Source organism: Canis lupus, chromosome 16, assembly GCF_048164855.1.
Source record: "Canis lupus baileyi chromosome 16, mCanLup2.hap1, whole genome shotgun sequence".
Classification (NCBI taxonomy): domain Eukaryota; kingdom Metazoa; phylum Chordata; class Mammalia; order Carnivora; family Canidae; genus Canis; species Canis lupus.
Window position 1 is genome coordinate 34,622,816 of NC_132853.1, and position 12,492 is coordinate 34,635,307.

The 12,492-nt window shown below is 58.2% G+C and overlaps 1 protein-coding gene across 27 annotated transcripts in view; it reads right to left on the reverse strand.

The window, feature by feature from the left end:
- CACNA1G (calcium voltage-gated channel subunit alpha1 G) overlaps positions 1–12,492 on the reverse strand; it is a 63,453-nt gene that overhangs the window by 22,767 nt on the left and 28,194 nt on the right. For 10 of the 27 annotated variants that reach the window (XM_072780069.1, XM_072780070.1, XM_072780077.1 and 7 more), the window contains exons 10-19: positions 10,427–10,578; positions 9,457–9,642; positions 9,241–9,355; positions 9,003–9,158; positions 6,135–6,203; positions 4,533–4,617; positions 4,254–4,450; positions 2,961–3,392; positions 1,772–1,872; positions 1,459–1,582 (exon numbers count right to left, since the gene is read on the reverse strand). In XM_072780069.1, coding sequence (XP_072636170.1) covers positions 1,459–1,582; positions 1,772–1,872; positions 2,961–3,392; positions 4,254–4,450; positions 4,533–4,617; positions 6,135–6,203; positions 9,003–9,158; positions 9,241–9,355; positions 9,457–9,642; positions 10,427–10,578 — 1,617 coding nt within the window. The remainder of the gene's footprint in view (positions 1–1,458; positions 1,583–1,771; positions 1,873–2,960; positions 3,393–4,253; positions 4,451–4,532; positions 4,618–6,134; positions 6,204–9,002; positions 9,159–9,240; positions 9,356–9,456; positions 9,643–10,426; positions 10,579–12,492) is intronic. The other 17 variants (XM_072780071.1, XM_072780065.1, XM_072780082.1 and 14 more) reach the window with 3 other exon arrangements.

The window sequence follows — 12,492 nt, forward strand, 5'->3', positions numbered from 1 at the left end:
GGGCAGGAAAGGAGGTGACCCAGTCTCCTGATGTCTGTAGACTAGGCCCATCCCTGGGTGGCCAAGAGAGCAGGTGGAGAGGTCTGGAGAGGCAACAGACAGAGTGTGTCAGAGAGAGAAACAGAGGAAGGGAGAGAGAGAAGCAGGCACATGGGTGGCTCAGCAGTTTAGTGCCTGCCTTTGGCCCAGGGTGTGATCTGGGAGGCCGGGGATCGAGTCCCATGTCGGGCTCCCTGCATGGAGCCTGCTTCTCCCTCTGCCTGTGTCTCTGCCTCTCTCTCTCTCTCTCTCTTTGTGTCTCTCATGAATAAATAAATTTTTAAAATATCTTTTAAAAAAAGTGAGGAACTGAGGGAAAGACTGGGGAAAAGATATGGTGACAGTGGTGGGGGGCCCTGAGGCAAGGCCTCAGGCAGATGGCAGACACAGGGTGGGGGGGCAATGTGACCAGCCACCCTTCCTCTACCCCACACAAGCCCTGGAGGTGGGGATCCCCTCACCCACCTATTCCCAGGCTGGCCTTCCATTCAAAAGGGTCCTCCATCCCCTCACCCTGGCCTGGCTGGAGCCCACTCTACTGAAGAATAGAAATCTAGGAGCACTGAAACCTGAACAACAGTGTGGGGGCAGCGAGGATGGGTGGGGGGCCATTCCAGGCAAGTGAGGCAAGATGCTATGTGGGGCAAACATTGCCTGGGGTAGGAACTATGGTGCCCGGCTTGGAAGAGACAGCTGCCAAAACCAGTTGGGCCCATTTCAAAGAGGTTGGACCCTGGGGAGCATGTCCAGATACTCAGGCCTCTGGCTCTTCTTCTCCTTCTAAGACAGACTAACAGGTTCACAACCAAGCAGAAGTGACCAATGTCCCCACTCACACCCCTAAAAACCTACTTGTCTGTGACCCAGCAGAACCAAGAGGAGCAAAGGGCAGCTCCCTCTCCTCCACTCTACATTGTCCGTGGTGTAGACTGGGCAGGGCATCTCCTCCATCAGCGCAGAGGTCATGGGCAAAACCCAGACCCTTTGCAGGGAGCAGGGGAAGCAAGACCACTTAGCCCAGCCGGGGCCACTCTTGCTGGTCGTATCACCCCAACACTCACGAAAATACACCTGGGCCCCACAGGTCTTAGGCTCCTAAGAATGTGCTGTCTGCAAATAGCTGGGATGCAACAGGGCTCACTTTTTACCCAGGTAAGGAGCAGGGCCCACTCCCCCAGCTGGGCTTTGCTGGGCTGCTGTATCACAGAAGGGAAATGGAGGCAGAGGCTGGGGAGGGTCACAGGAGGCAGCTCAGGGTGCCAGGTGCCAGGGAGGCCTAAAGGAAGTTCCTGGTTCCCTCCCTCCACGTCTCTCTGGGCCTCCTCGCCCAGCTTGCTGGCCCTATGAGTGCTAACCCAGGAGGGGGCTGGCACTGAGCAGGCACTCAACAGCCACTGAGTTTAGTCTTTGGTGACTCACAGCACTGTGGGGGTCGATCTTGGGACGCTCCATGGCGATGGTGATGCAGTTGAGGAAGATGATGACAAGGACCACATGGTCAAACATCTTGTGGGTGATGATTCGGTGACATAAGAGGCGGAACCTGCTCGAAGACAAGCAAAGGCTGGGCAGGAGGCAAGCAGGGCAGTAGTGAGAGTCCCGGCCCCATAGCCCCTACCCCTCCTGGGCCCTTGCCGCCTGGGGCCCCTCTCTCACATGCCCCTACGCCAGGGGACACTTGTAGCATCCCCAGGATGGTGTCATGGAGGCGACGTCAGGGACCCTTGCTCACCTGGACTGAGGAGGGAAGATGTACGCGGACCAGGAATCACGCTCGCGGCAGCAGGCAGGCAGCCGGGCTCGGATCCACACTCTTATCCGCTCCCCTCTGCTCTGTAGAAACATCACGGGACTGGTGTGCAGGGCCAGGTCCCTCAGTTCCCTGAACCTGCCTGCCCTCGTCAGCAGCTCCATGGTCCTCACAGCCTGTCCAGCCCCTTCCACTTGGCTCAGCCCTCTGCCAGGCTTCTCTTTATTCCTGAGACCCTCATCTCCCCCTATGCTCCCTCCTGCCCCAAGTATCCCTCACTTCGTTCATCTCCTCCCTCTTCCCCTGCACCCCATCTTCCCTGCTCTCAGCTTTCTTTTTTTTTTTTAGATTTTATTTATTTGAGAGAGAGTGCACAAGTGAGAGAGAAAGAGAGAGCAGAGAGAGGGGGGAGAAGCAAGCTCTCTGCTGAGCAGGGAGCCTGATGTGGGGACTTGATACCAGAACCCAGGGATCATGACCTGAGCCAAAGGCAAGATGCTTAACTGGCTGAGCCACCCAGGCGCCCCAGGCTCTCTGCTCTTACCTCTCTGTCTCCTGCCCAGTCCCTCCCACCCTCCTGACTGGGCTTGGAAGCCATATCAATTATCAAACATTGTCCCCATCACAGTTCCAAGACACCCAGAACGGGGAAACCCTGGCCCTTTCTCCTCACATGCTAACCCCAGGGTCCTAGGTCCCTGTGCCCAACCCCCAGGGCTAAAGGGGGTGGTGTGCGGAGCCCGGGGGAGGGGTGACTGGGTAAGGGCGGTGTGATCAAGGCTTGTAATGAGGTCAAGATGACAGAGGGGGACAGGGGAGGGGATCAGTTTGGAGAGATGAGTGATGGGTATTTCTGAGTCATAGGGGGAGGCCCATGAAAGATTCATACACATCTGCCCGAAACCATCCATATCCACTAAGGACCGCAGAGCCGCAGCCCTGCAGCCCCACGGATGATGAGGATCTGGGGCTCAGGGGACGGACATCAGGAGGAAAGGCCATTTGGAGCTCAGCTACAGGGCTGGCACCCCCTTGAGATCCCTGGGGCATGATGGCAACTCCCTGAACCCCACAGAACTGTGAAGGGGTTGTCCAGCCCGGTGCCAGGTCAGGCACAGCTCGGCTCGCTCGGGGTCAGGGGTGAGAGGTCACTGTGCCGCAGGGGCCTCACCAGGTTGCCCTCGTCATCGCCATCATCCCCATCCAGTGGGGGGTCGTCGGGCCGCAGGGCCCGGGCCAGGCGCCCCGAGGCCGACTTGCCGTTGCAGTCCTGGTGCTCAGAGGCTGAGCTGCGGCCACTGGCCGTGCGGTGCAGTCCGGGCACTTGCAGCGTGTCCGGCAGGTCGAAGGAGCTCTTGGCCTCCCGCTCCAGGGAGCCTCCATGGCGCCGGTCGCTGCCCGCTGGGCTGGCCCGCTCCTCTTCAGAGCTCTCCTCCTCATCCTGGCTCTCCCGACCCTCGCCGGACAACAGGGACCGCCGCTCCCCACTCGGGCTCCTCCGCTTCAGGCTGGGGGCTCGGCCCAGGCTGTTCCGGCTGGAGCGCCTGCTGGTCCAGCTGCTTGCTGCACTCCAGGGGCTGTGCGGAGTGCTGCGGGCGCTCGGCTGGGGGGCGAGCCAAGAAGAGGGTGGTCCCAACTGAGACCGCACAGTCCTGCACCCCCTCACATGCACCCTGTCTCCTGCGAGGCTCCCCAGCATCACATCAGGTATGAAAGTGTGAGCAGGAGCCCTGGACCAGACACCGGGGTTCAGATCACTTACTCCAACCAGCTGTATGACCCTGGGCAAGTTACTAAACCTCTCTGTGCCTCAGTTCCTTGTCTGTATAAGAGACATGACACTAGTACCTATTCCTCATTTAGTTGACTGGCTGTATAAAATGATGGCAGGAGCATGGGCCCTGACGTTGGCTCCTGGATTAAACTGCTGGCTCTGTCACCTGCTCACTGAAGAGCCTCCCACAAATCAGTTTGGCAATCTAAGACTCAGGACCCCATCTCTAAAATGGGGATAAGGATGATACCCACCTTATCCCCATCACAGGGGATGCCTACTTTATCCCCATCACAGGGCTGTGATGAGGATTCAATGCATTAGAACATTTCTGAGCAGTGTTTCTAGAATAGTGCCTCGTACAGTATCACTAACTGCATGGGGTTTGCTATTATTAAGATGAAGTATTAAGAAGATAAGGGCCCCCTCCCTTCCAATATGCAACGCAGAGGCTGAGTTTCACACAAGGTCATTGAGTTAAGAAACCTTGGAGTAGGATTAGAACACAGCTCTTCTGCCCCCAAGCCCAGGGCTCTCCACCTGGCTGTGCTACTAGCCCTGCTGACTGCCCAGGGGCTTGTCCAGGCTATGGCTTAGCGGCTGTCTCCTTGGGCTTGTCCACTTCCATCCTCTCTTCCCTCCTGACATCTGTACATCTCCCACTGTCCGGCACCCACATGCACCCCATACCGGTGACTTCATCTCATGGGCCGCCCCTGGCTCAGCAGACCCGCTGCTGCTGGTGCGGCGGGAGGCAGGGCCCAGCACCTCGGCCAGGCCAGTGCTGGAACTCTTGGGGAGCGACATGGGTGTGGCCGCCGTGTGGATGATAAGAGGTGGCAGCAGGTTCCTCCGCAGCTCTGGGTGCTCTCCCAGGGACACCACTGCTGGGGGGAGAGAGGGAGAGACCCCGAGTCTACTAGAGGCTGGGCCAGGGACAGGAGCCGCACCCCCAGCATAGATACTCACAGGCCAAGCGCTTCTTCCTGTCCCCATTGCCCTCCAGGCTGGGTGAGAAGAAATCTGGCTCTGATTCGGACTTGGTGGCATCTCCCTAGGGTGGGGGAGCAAAGGCCATCAGGGACCCTGCCGTGCAGGGGTTAGTGGGATGGATGGAGGTTTCCCTGTCTCCACACGCACACACCACATAGAGGCTATGGGAACCAGCAACCACGGCACGAGACATGCACTGGCGCAGGCCAGACCACCCAGGCGTGGGGCCCAGAGCCCTCCCAGGGCCCCCAACACCTCTGACTCCCACCAGCCACACCTCAGAGAAGGCCACAGCTAACCCCAGAGCCCACATCACAACCAGCCTGGCTGGGACTGGCTCCAGGAAGGGCTGAGGGGAGAAGGGAGAGTGAGCTGGGCAGGTGGGTGGCATAGGCCAGAGGGAGCTGGGGACCTAAGTGAAATGGTCACTATAGCCTGAATCCCAAAGGCCACTTGTACCCTCCGCTTTCCTTCCATGGCTGCCCTCCCCCGAGCCTCAGACCTGAGGGCCCCAGAAGGTGATTGAAAGACCCCAGACAGAGCAGCTCAGCCCAAGGAGGACATTTCAGGCCCTTTGCTTCTTCCTCTCGTCTTTCCCAAGACCCCGCCCCTTCCCCTGTCCCCATTTGTACCTCTGTCCCTGTCTCAGGGGTACTTTTTCCTTCTTAGCAGGTCAGTAGGTTCCTCAGTAATTACACACTTCTCCTTAAGAAGTTATTAAGAAATACTTGATTGCTACTTTTGATAAGGACATAAATATTGCGTAATTGGCATCTCAGGGGATCATTTTCATTAACTCAGTTTACATCCCTAACGAGGCCTTTAATTATCTCGCAGGATCTCCAGGGGGCTGCTCGGGATGCACAGCACCATGGGGTCCCGCAGGAATCCTGGCTTCGGCCCGAAATTCCAGTGCCAGTGTAGGGAACGGCAGAGCACAGGCTCTGGCATGGGAGCCAGAGGAGGAACGTGCCCCCACCCCCCGCCCCGGATACCTGCTGGACCTCCCAGGTGGTCAAGGGGCCAGAGACTTGGAAGTGGACTAAGAGTCTGGTACATTCTGGCAAGAGGCATCTCCACCCTCACATCCTCCAAAGACTTGTCCTGAGCTGAGGCAGCTTGTGGGGTCTCCAATAGGGGCTCAGGGCAAGGGGGAGGGGAGAGAGATGGTGGAGCACGGTCTGCGGCCACGGAACCTGAGTCCACTGAAGCCTGATGACTTGGACTCCTCAGGGACCTCAGTGTAGACACGCACACGCGGTGTCCCACACACGTGCACACAGAGGATTCTAAGTCCCTTCCTTCTCCCGCCCCTCCACCGGTCCAGCGGGGGACAGGAACTGTGCCCTTTGCAGGCTGATGGGCCCAGAGGTAAGGAGGCTCTTCCTCTCAATGTCCTGGGTGGGGGGTGGGGGAAGGGACTTAAAATCGAAGCAAACCTCACAACACCAATGACCACCACAGCTACCACAGTTGCACAGCAGCTGAGCGTGAACACGAGCACAGACGCAGAGGCAGGGTGGAGGGGACACAGGGCACGGAGAGGGGAGGCATGCCGACTCATGATTGCGTACCTACCCCCTGGGAGTCGACAGGCAGCTGAATACAGCTTAACTGTCCACTCGCATCTTCCCGTTTGCTGATTTCCTACAGGGAGACGGGGAGGCAGGGGACGGGCGCTGGTCACAGGCGCTCGGGCTTTCAGACATCAGCAGTGTCGAAAGAGGATGAAGAAAAGGATAGTGCAAACCGGGCAGGGGTGGGAGAGGGACGAGACACTGCGGGGAGGGGCACAGGAGAAAGGGAACATAACGGCCTTCCAGAATTCAACCACAGGCCCTCAGGCCAGAATGAATCTGAAGGGTGGAGGGCAGAGGCCATGAAGATGGGCAAAAGGGCAGAGGGGGAGACTGAACCCCCCGATAATCCTAGAACACAGCTACCATTCACTGGAGGAGTGCCAGCCCTCCCGAAACTACCTTATTAATACCGGCTCGCCTCTCGCAAGCTGGGAAGGAAGCACCGATGCCATCTGAGAAGAGGTACCTGAGGCTTGGAGAAGCTAAGAGCACTGCCCCAAGGCATGCAGAGAGTAGGGGTCCATCTGGGCCTTGCACCTGAGTCTCCAGCTCACCTTTCACTGGCCCAGCACTGGCAGGGGGCTTGAAGGGAGTGGATAGGGAGGGTGGGAAGGAGGACAGGATGGAGCCAAAAGCTGGGAGGAGGCTGAAGGCCGGGAGCTGGAACAGGCCTCCCCAGGCCCACCCACTCGGCCTGGTCCCTCCAAAACAGACCAGGGCCAGCTGCTCCGACTGGGATGGGATATGACAAGTAACACTGGGATGACAGCTATGATGTTGTTTAATATCAATTAATGGCCTCACACAGGGCTTGCCGCCTGTTCATTTAATTAAGTGTGTGGATGATAAATATACAGGGATTCAGGGCACTGCTCCCCGCAAGTCAGGAAACCAACAGCTGAACCAGTCAGTCCCCTGGGCCTCCTCCCTCTTACCTCTTGGCAGGGTGGCAAGGCCAGCCAGGGGCTACCCTTGAGCCCTCCTGCTAGTGATGCCCAAGAAAATGGGGGCCGCCACTTCCTCTCCTGAGGTGGCTTGCCTCGTTGGTAAAAAAGCCGGACATCACGAGAGTTAAAAAGCAGCCTCTCCTGCCAGATTGTGGAGCTCCCCCAAAGCTACATGTGCAACCCCCTGAAACTTGTACAAGAGAGGGCAGGTGCTTCTGAAAGAGTCCGGGTCACTGGCATTGAGTGACTGGCCCTCCCCCACCACCCAGGTGTTGGCTTTCACACGCAGGACAGGGGGCAGCTGGTGAGGGCGCTCCAGGGCCATGCCACTGCCTCCCCGCCTGGACCAGGATTGATCTGGAAATCTGTTCTCCATCCCACCCCAGACCTGAAGCACCAAGTGCTGAGTGGGACCCTCCTCTACAGACACCTGTGCTCTGCCAGTGGAGGAGGCTGTGGCCCCGGACCCTAACCGCCCCCATCAGGCTGGGGCAGCCACAGGCCCCCAGCAGGGCCAGAGTGACCTGCCTTCCTTCCCAGCAGCAGACTTCACGGCTGCCTAGCAACCAGGCCGGCTGGCAGCACTGGATTTAACAAAGTGTTTGCGGAAAGGGGCGGTGGCGGGAAGGGGGCTGTCTGTTCCCGAATGGCCAGCCAGGGCCAGCCGAGGGGAGAGGGATAGGCTGGGGTCTCTTCCATTTCCTTCCTTGGAATTTCAAAGGAATTTCTCTGAGGACATCTTAACCGTCAGGAACAACGACGGTTTGGAAGGGGCTGCAGGACCCCCATCCCCACTCAGCTCCTCTTCCCACAAGCTGAGAGTGGTGGGTATCCACGGAGACTCTGGCTCTTATGAAAGAATGATGGCATCCTCTAACTTTTCAGGCCCCAGGGAACCCCCAAATATGTGCCTCATCCCCTGTGCACCAGAGGGCCAGCCATCCCCAAAGGCAGGGCCCGCCTCCCCCATTGCTGCCTTCGCTGCCACCCTGCGGGAGGAAACCCCATCACGGATCACTACAGACTGCGCGGCTGACAGCAGGGGAAGGCCGGTATGGGACAGATGCACTCGCACCCCATCAGCCCAGCTGGCCTACGGGGAACAGCCCTCCCTCGCAAGGCTGGGAAAGAGTTGGAAAATAGATTTTTGTTTTTCTACCGTGTGCTGAGTATTTATAGACCAGGCCGCAGCGGGAGTTTCCATCCGGGTCACCCAGAGAGAACTGGACCAAGAGCTTCTCTACGCCCAACCTGGAGCATTTCTAGGTTGGGTCAACCTGCCTGTGAAAGATGCCTGGAGGCTGGGCTGGTCTGGAGCTCGGCGGGGCGAGGGGCCGAGCCGAGAGAGAGGAACGGGGCACCACTCATCAGGCAGAAGCTGAGCCCAGGCACAGCAGGGGCAGGATCAATGCGAATCAATATTAATTGATGACGCTGCCTGTGACGAAGGTGATGGAGCCTGGGCTGGAAATAGGACGCTCATCTCTGCCATGCCTGCAGCTAATTGGGCTCATTTCTCACCCTGGGCAGCTTAGCCCTGCCCAGGCCCTGGTGGCATCCTCATCAGCTCAGCTGGAGCTCAGATGATTTGCACACATGCTTCCCCCACCCCTCGGCTCAGATGGGTCCCCTCCTGATGTCCCCGAGAGCACCTGTGTCCGGGATCCAGCTGCATCTTGTACCAACCTCTCCAGCTCCCTGGGGAAGGGTCTAGCCAACTTTGATACCGAAACCCACTCGGCAGCTAATCTTGGCCCCAGGGAGCCCCCACAAGCTCCCTGTCTCCCCAGTGCTGAGGGGCTGCCTGAGACCTGGAGCCTTCTGCCCTAGACAGCCCCCACCTCCACCACCAGCCTGACGGGCATTTTTTTTGAGACCTCCCAGCCCACCACAGCTGACTGCTGAGGGCAGGGGGTTACCTCCGCCTGGAAGCCCTCCACCAGAATGGCGACAAGCAGATTAAAGAGCACGTAGTTGCCAAAGGTCATGAGGGCAATGAAATAAAGGGCGGCCCAGGATGACGTGGAGGCCATTCCATTGTAGAGCACCTTGTTCCAGTCCTCCTGGGTCAGGATCTGCGGGCAGAGGCCAGGAGTCAGGGCTTTTACCCGGGCACCTCCCCCACCCCCATACACCCCTGCCTGGTTACCCTGGCACCTGAAAGACGGTGACGATGGCCCAGAGCAAGGAGTCAAAATTCTTCCGGTCCGGCAGCGTGTCCCCGTCCCGCTCAGATGCAAATTTGCAGCCAAAGAGATGCATGCCCAGGATGCTGAAGACACAAGGAACCACAAGATGGGGGTCAGGGCAGCAGCACCCCTTTGCCCCTCAGGCCCTCCTCCCAACCGGCACGGATGCCGCACCTGCCCTCACCTGAAGATGAAGATGAAGAGCATGAGTAGCATGCAGAAGGTGGCCACGTTGTCCATGGTCTTCATGAGCACCACGAGCTGCCGCTGCAGTGCCGGCAGGAAGCGCACCAGCTTCAGCACCCGCATCAGGCGGAAGGTCCGCAGCACCGACAGGCCACCCCCCTGCTGGCCCACGATCTCCCACACGCTGCAAGGAGGGCAGGGAGCCTGAGCCCCTGCGTGCTCACCCTCCCCCATCCCTGCCTTTGAGAGGGCCTGGCTGCCCCTGGGGGCCCGGAAGAGCCAGCACAGCATGAGGAAGTAGGGCACAGGTGGGTCCCTGGGCCTCCAGACAGGAGCCCCTGAGATGGATGTAGGTGACAGCTCCAGCCCTCTCCACCCTCCAAGACCTGAAATCACATCCTGGCAGCGGAGAGCCCGCTCCCAAATCCTGGCCAGTGCAACGGCATCCAGTTATGGAATATCTGCTTTGTTCTCTTCTAATGAAATCTAAAGCCAATTCCAGAAAGCAATAAAGCAGCTCTCCTGGCCCCAGGCCTAGGGGCACGGAACACTTTTCTAGGGTCTTGGAAACCCTAAAGTAAGTTGCGGGTGTCTGAGATGGTTTCCAAGCACTTTGCAAGCAGGGACAGCTGCCGGGCCTCACACCTCCTGCAACTCCTCTGCAAAGTCTGATCCCCAATCTTCACTCACCCCAGGCCTGCACGGGGTCAAGGGCAAGAACTAGAGAGAGGACAGAGGACACTGCACAGGGGTCCGGCCAATGGAGATGTAAGGCCAAGTTCAGCCTGAGCGAGGTAGAGCTGAGAGAGGCTGGAGTGGATCACCCTCCACTGAGGGAGTGGCAGGGCCTGTGGGTCAGGGGGGCCCTCTACTGCAGAGGAATAGGCTGTGTGGCTTTGCTCCCAAGCTCCCCTCCACCCCACCAACGGGCGTCCTTCAGATGAGAGGCGGTGGAGGGGCAGCTATACCTGATGACAACAATGACGCCATCGAAGATATTGTAGGGGTTCTTGATGTAGCCAAAGGGACCGTACACCAGCAGCTTCAGCAGCATCTCCAGGGCAAAGAGGCTGGTGAAGACGATGTTGCTAATTTCTAGGGCGTTGGTCAGCTCCTCGGGCTGGAGGGCAGGATGGAGTAAGAAGCAGCCAAGGCTCATCCCTGAGCCCCTCGGCCCCATCCTCCCTAGCAGGGGGCCACGGGGAAAGGAGCAGCAGGAGTAGCAAGCTGGGGCTGGGCAGGCGGTGGGGGCCCACGGTGGTGCAGGAAGCTCAGGCTCCTGGGGAGGATCCTCCCCCAGACAGTCCATGAGGGACAGGCACTTAGGGGCAGCCACCACCCAAAATCCCAGCTCTGGGTCTCAAATCCCAGGGCCACAGGCTGGTGGGAAGCCCGTGCTGTAGGTCCTGCCCACCTCCTGCTAGGACCTCCGAGACCCAGCCTGTTCTGTGCTGCCATGTCAGCTCGGCAGGCCATGGCCAGCAGCACAACAATGCTGGCCGATGTCGGAGGGTGATCGCCAAGGCCCCACAATGCGTACCCAGACACCCAGCCACACGCAAAGTCACACGTGCTCTACAATTACTCTGTGGACTTGGCAGCCTTCTCCTGGACAACTGTTGGCTACGCTGCTTCCTTCCAGACACATGCATACACTGCACGCCCCCACACACTGCACACACAAACACGTGCACGCAGACACATGCACATATATGCACGCACGCGCATGCCCACATGCCGATGGGCAGAAGGGAGACTCCAAGAAGGGTTGTCATAGGCAAGGAGGTACCTGGAGCTGCTACCTGAGACTAGGACACCTGGGTTAATTTCCAGCCTATCCTGTCTACTCACTGTGTGGCCTTCAGCAAAATTCTCAACCTCTCTGGCCAAACATAAAACACTGGAGATAATTACTTCCATGCTTCTACCCAGGGTCTGGGACTGGGAGCAGGGGCACCTCCTAGAGAGGTCATCAGAAATGACAAACTTCTGCTGTTCCAGCTCACTCGTCACCTCTCTCCCTCCCTTCTGTCAGGATTAAGCATCTACTGTATGCCTAGCAATGCATCAGACATTAAAGGAGCTGCAAAAACATGCCCACCATGCTTCCTGCCTCCCGGGAGCCCAGAGTCTCGCTGGAAACAGGTCGTACACAAAATAGCTGAATAACCACAAGAGGCCTTAGATACTTAGGTTCCAAAATAAATTATCCGGACGGTAAATCCAAGAGTCTAGGGAAGAGTCGGTGAGAGAGGAACACACTGGGAAAGCCTTAGGAGGCAGCCCTTGAAACAAACTCTGAAGGATAAATGGAGTCTCCCCATGGAGAGGGGCACAGAAGGCATCACAGGGGGGAGCACAGGAATGAGCCATGTCTGGGGGCCAAGAGAGGGGCAGGGCTGGGCTGAGGGCTGGAGATGCAGGGTGAGACATGATTGGCTCAATGGAGCCCACTCCCCACCTAGTGGGATGTCCTGATCACCCAAGAGCCCAAGTTTCAAAAGCAGTTCAAGAAGTTTGAGTGAAGGGGATCCCTGGGTGGCGCAGCGGTTTGGCGCCTGCCTTTGGCCCAGGGCGCGATCCTGGAGACCCGGGATCGAATCCCACATCAGGCTCCCGGTGCATGGAGCCTGCTTCTCCCTCTGCCTGTGTCTCTGCCTCTCTCTCTCTCTCTCTCTCTCTCTCTGTGACTATCATAAATAAATAAAAATTAAAAAAAAAAGAAGTTTGAGTGAAAACATACAGCCAGATGAAGCCCTAAGTCCATCAGACACCCTCCCCTGTTTATCCAGCTGCCTCATTTGGCTGGCTGCCCACGGAGATCACCCAAGCATGGAGCTGGGCCTGGGCACCACCAAATGTGTCCTAATGGCCTGACTTTGTATAGCCAGCCTAGGTAGGAGGTGGGGAGACCTAGAAGGAAGGGCCTTCTGATTGGCAGGTGAGGAGTGTTTGGATGTGAACAGCTACTCGGAAAGAGAGAAGCGCTCAGCCTGTACATGCATTCTTTCCAAAGACAGGCCTGGGGGGCAGA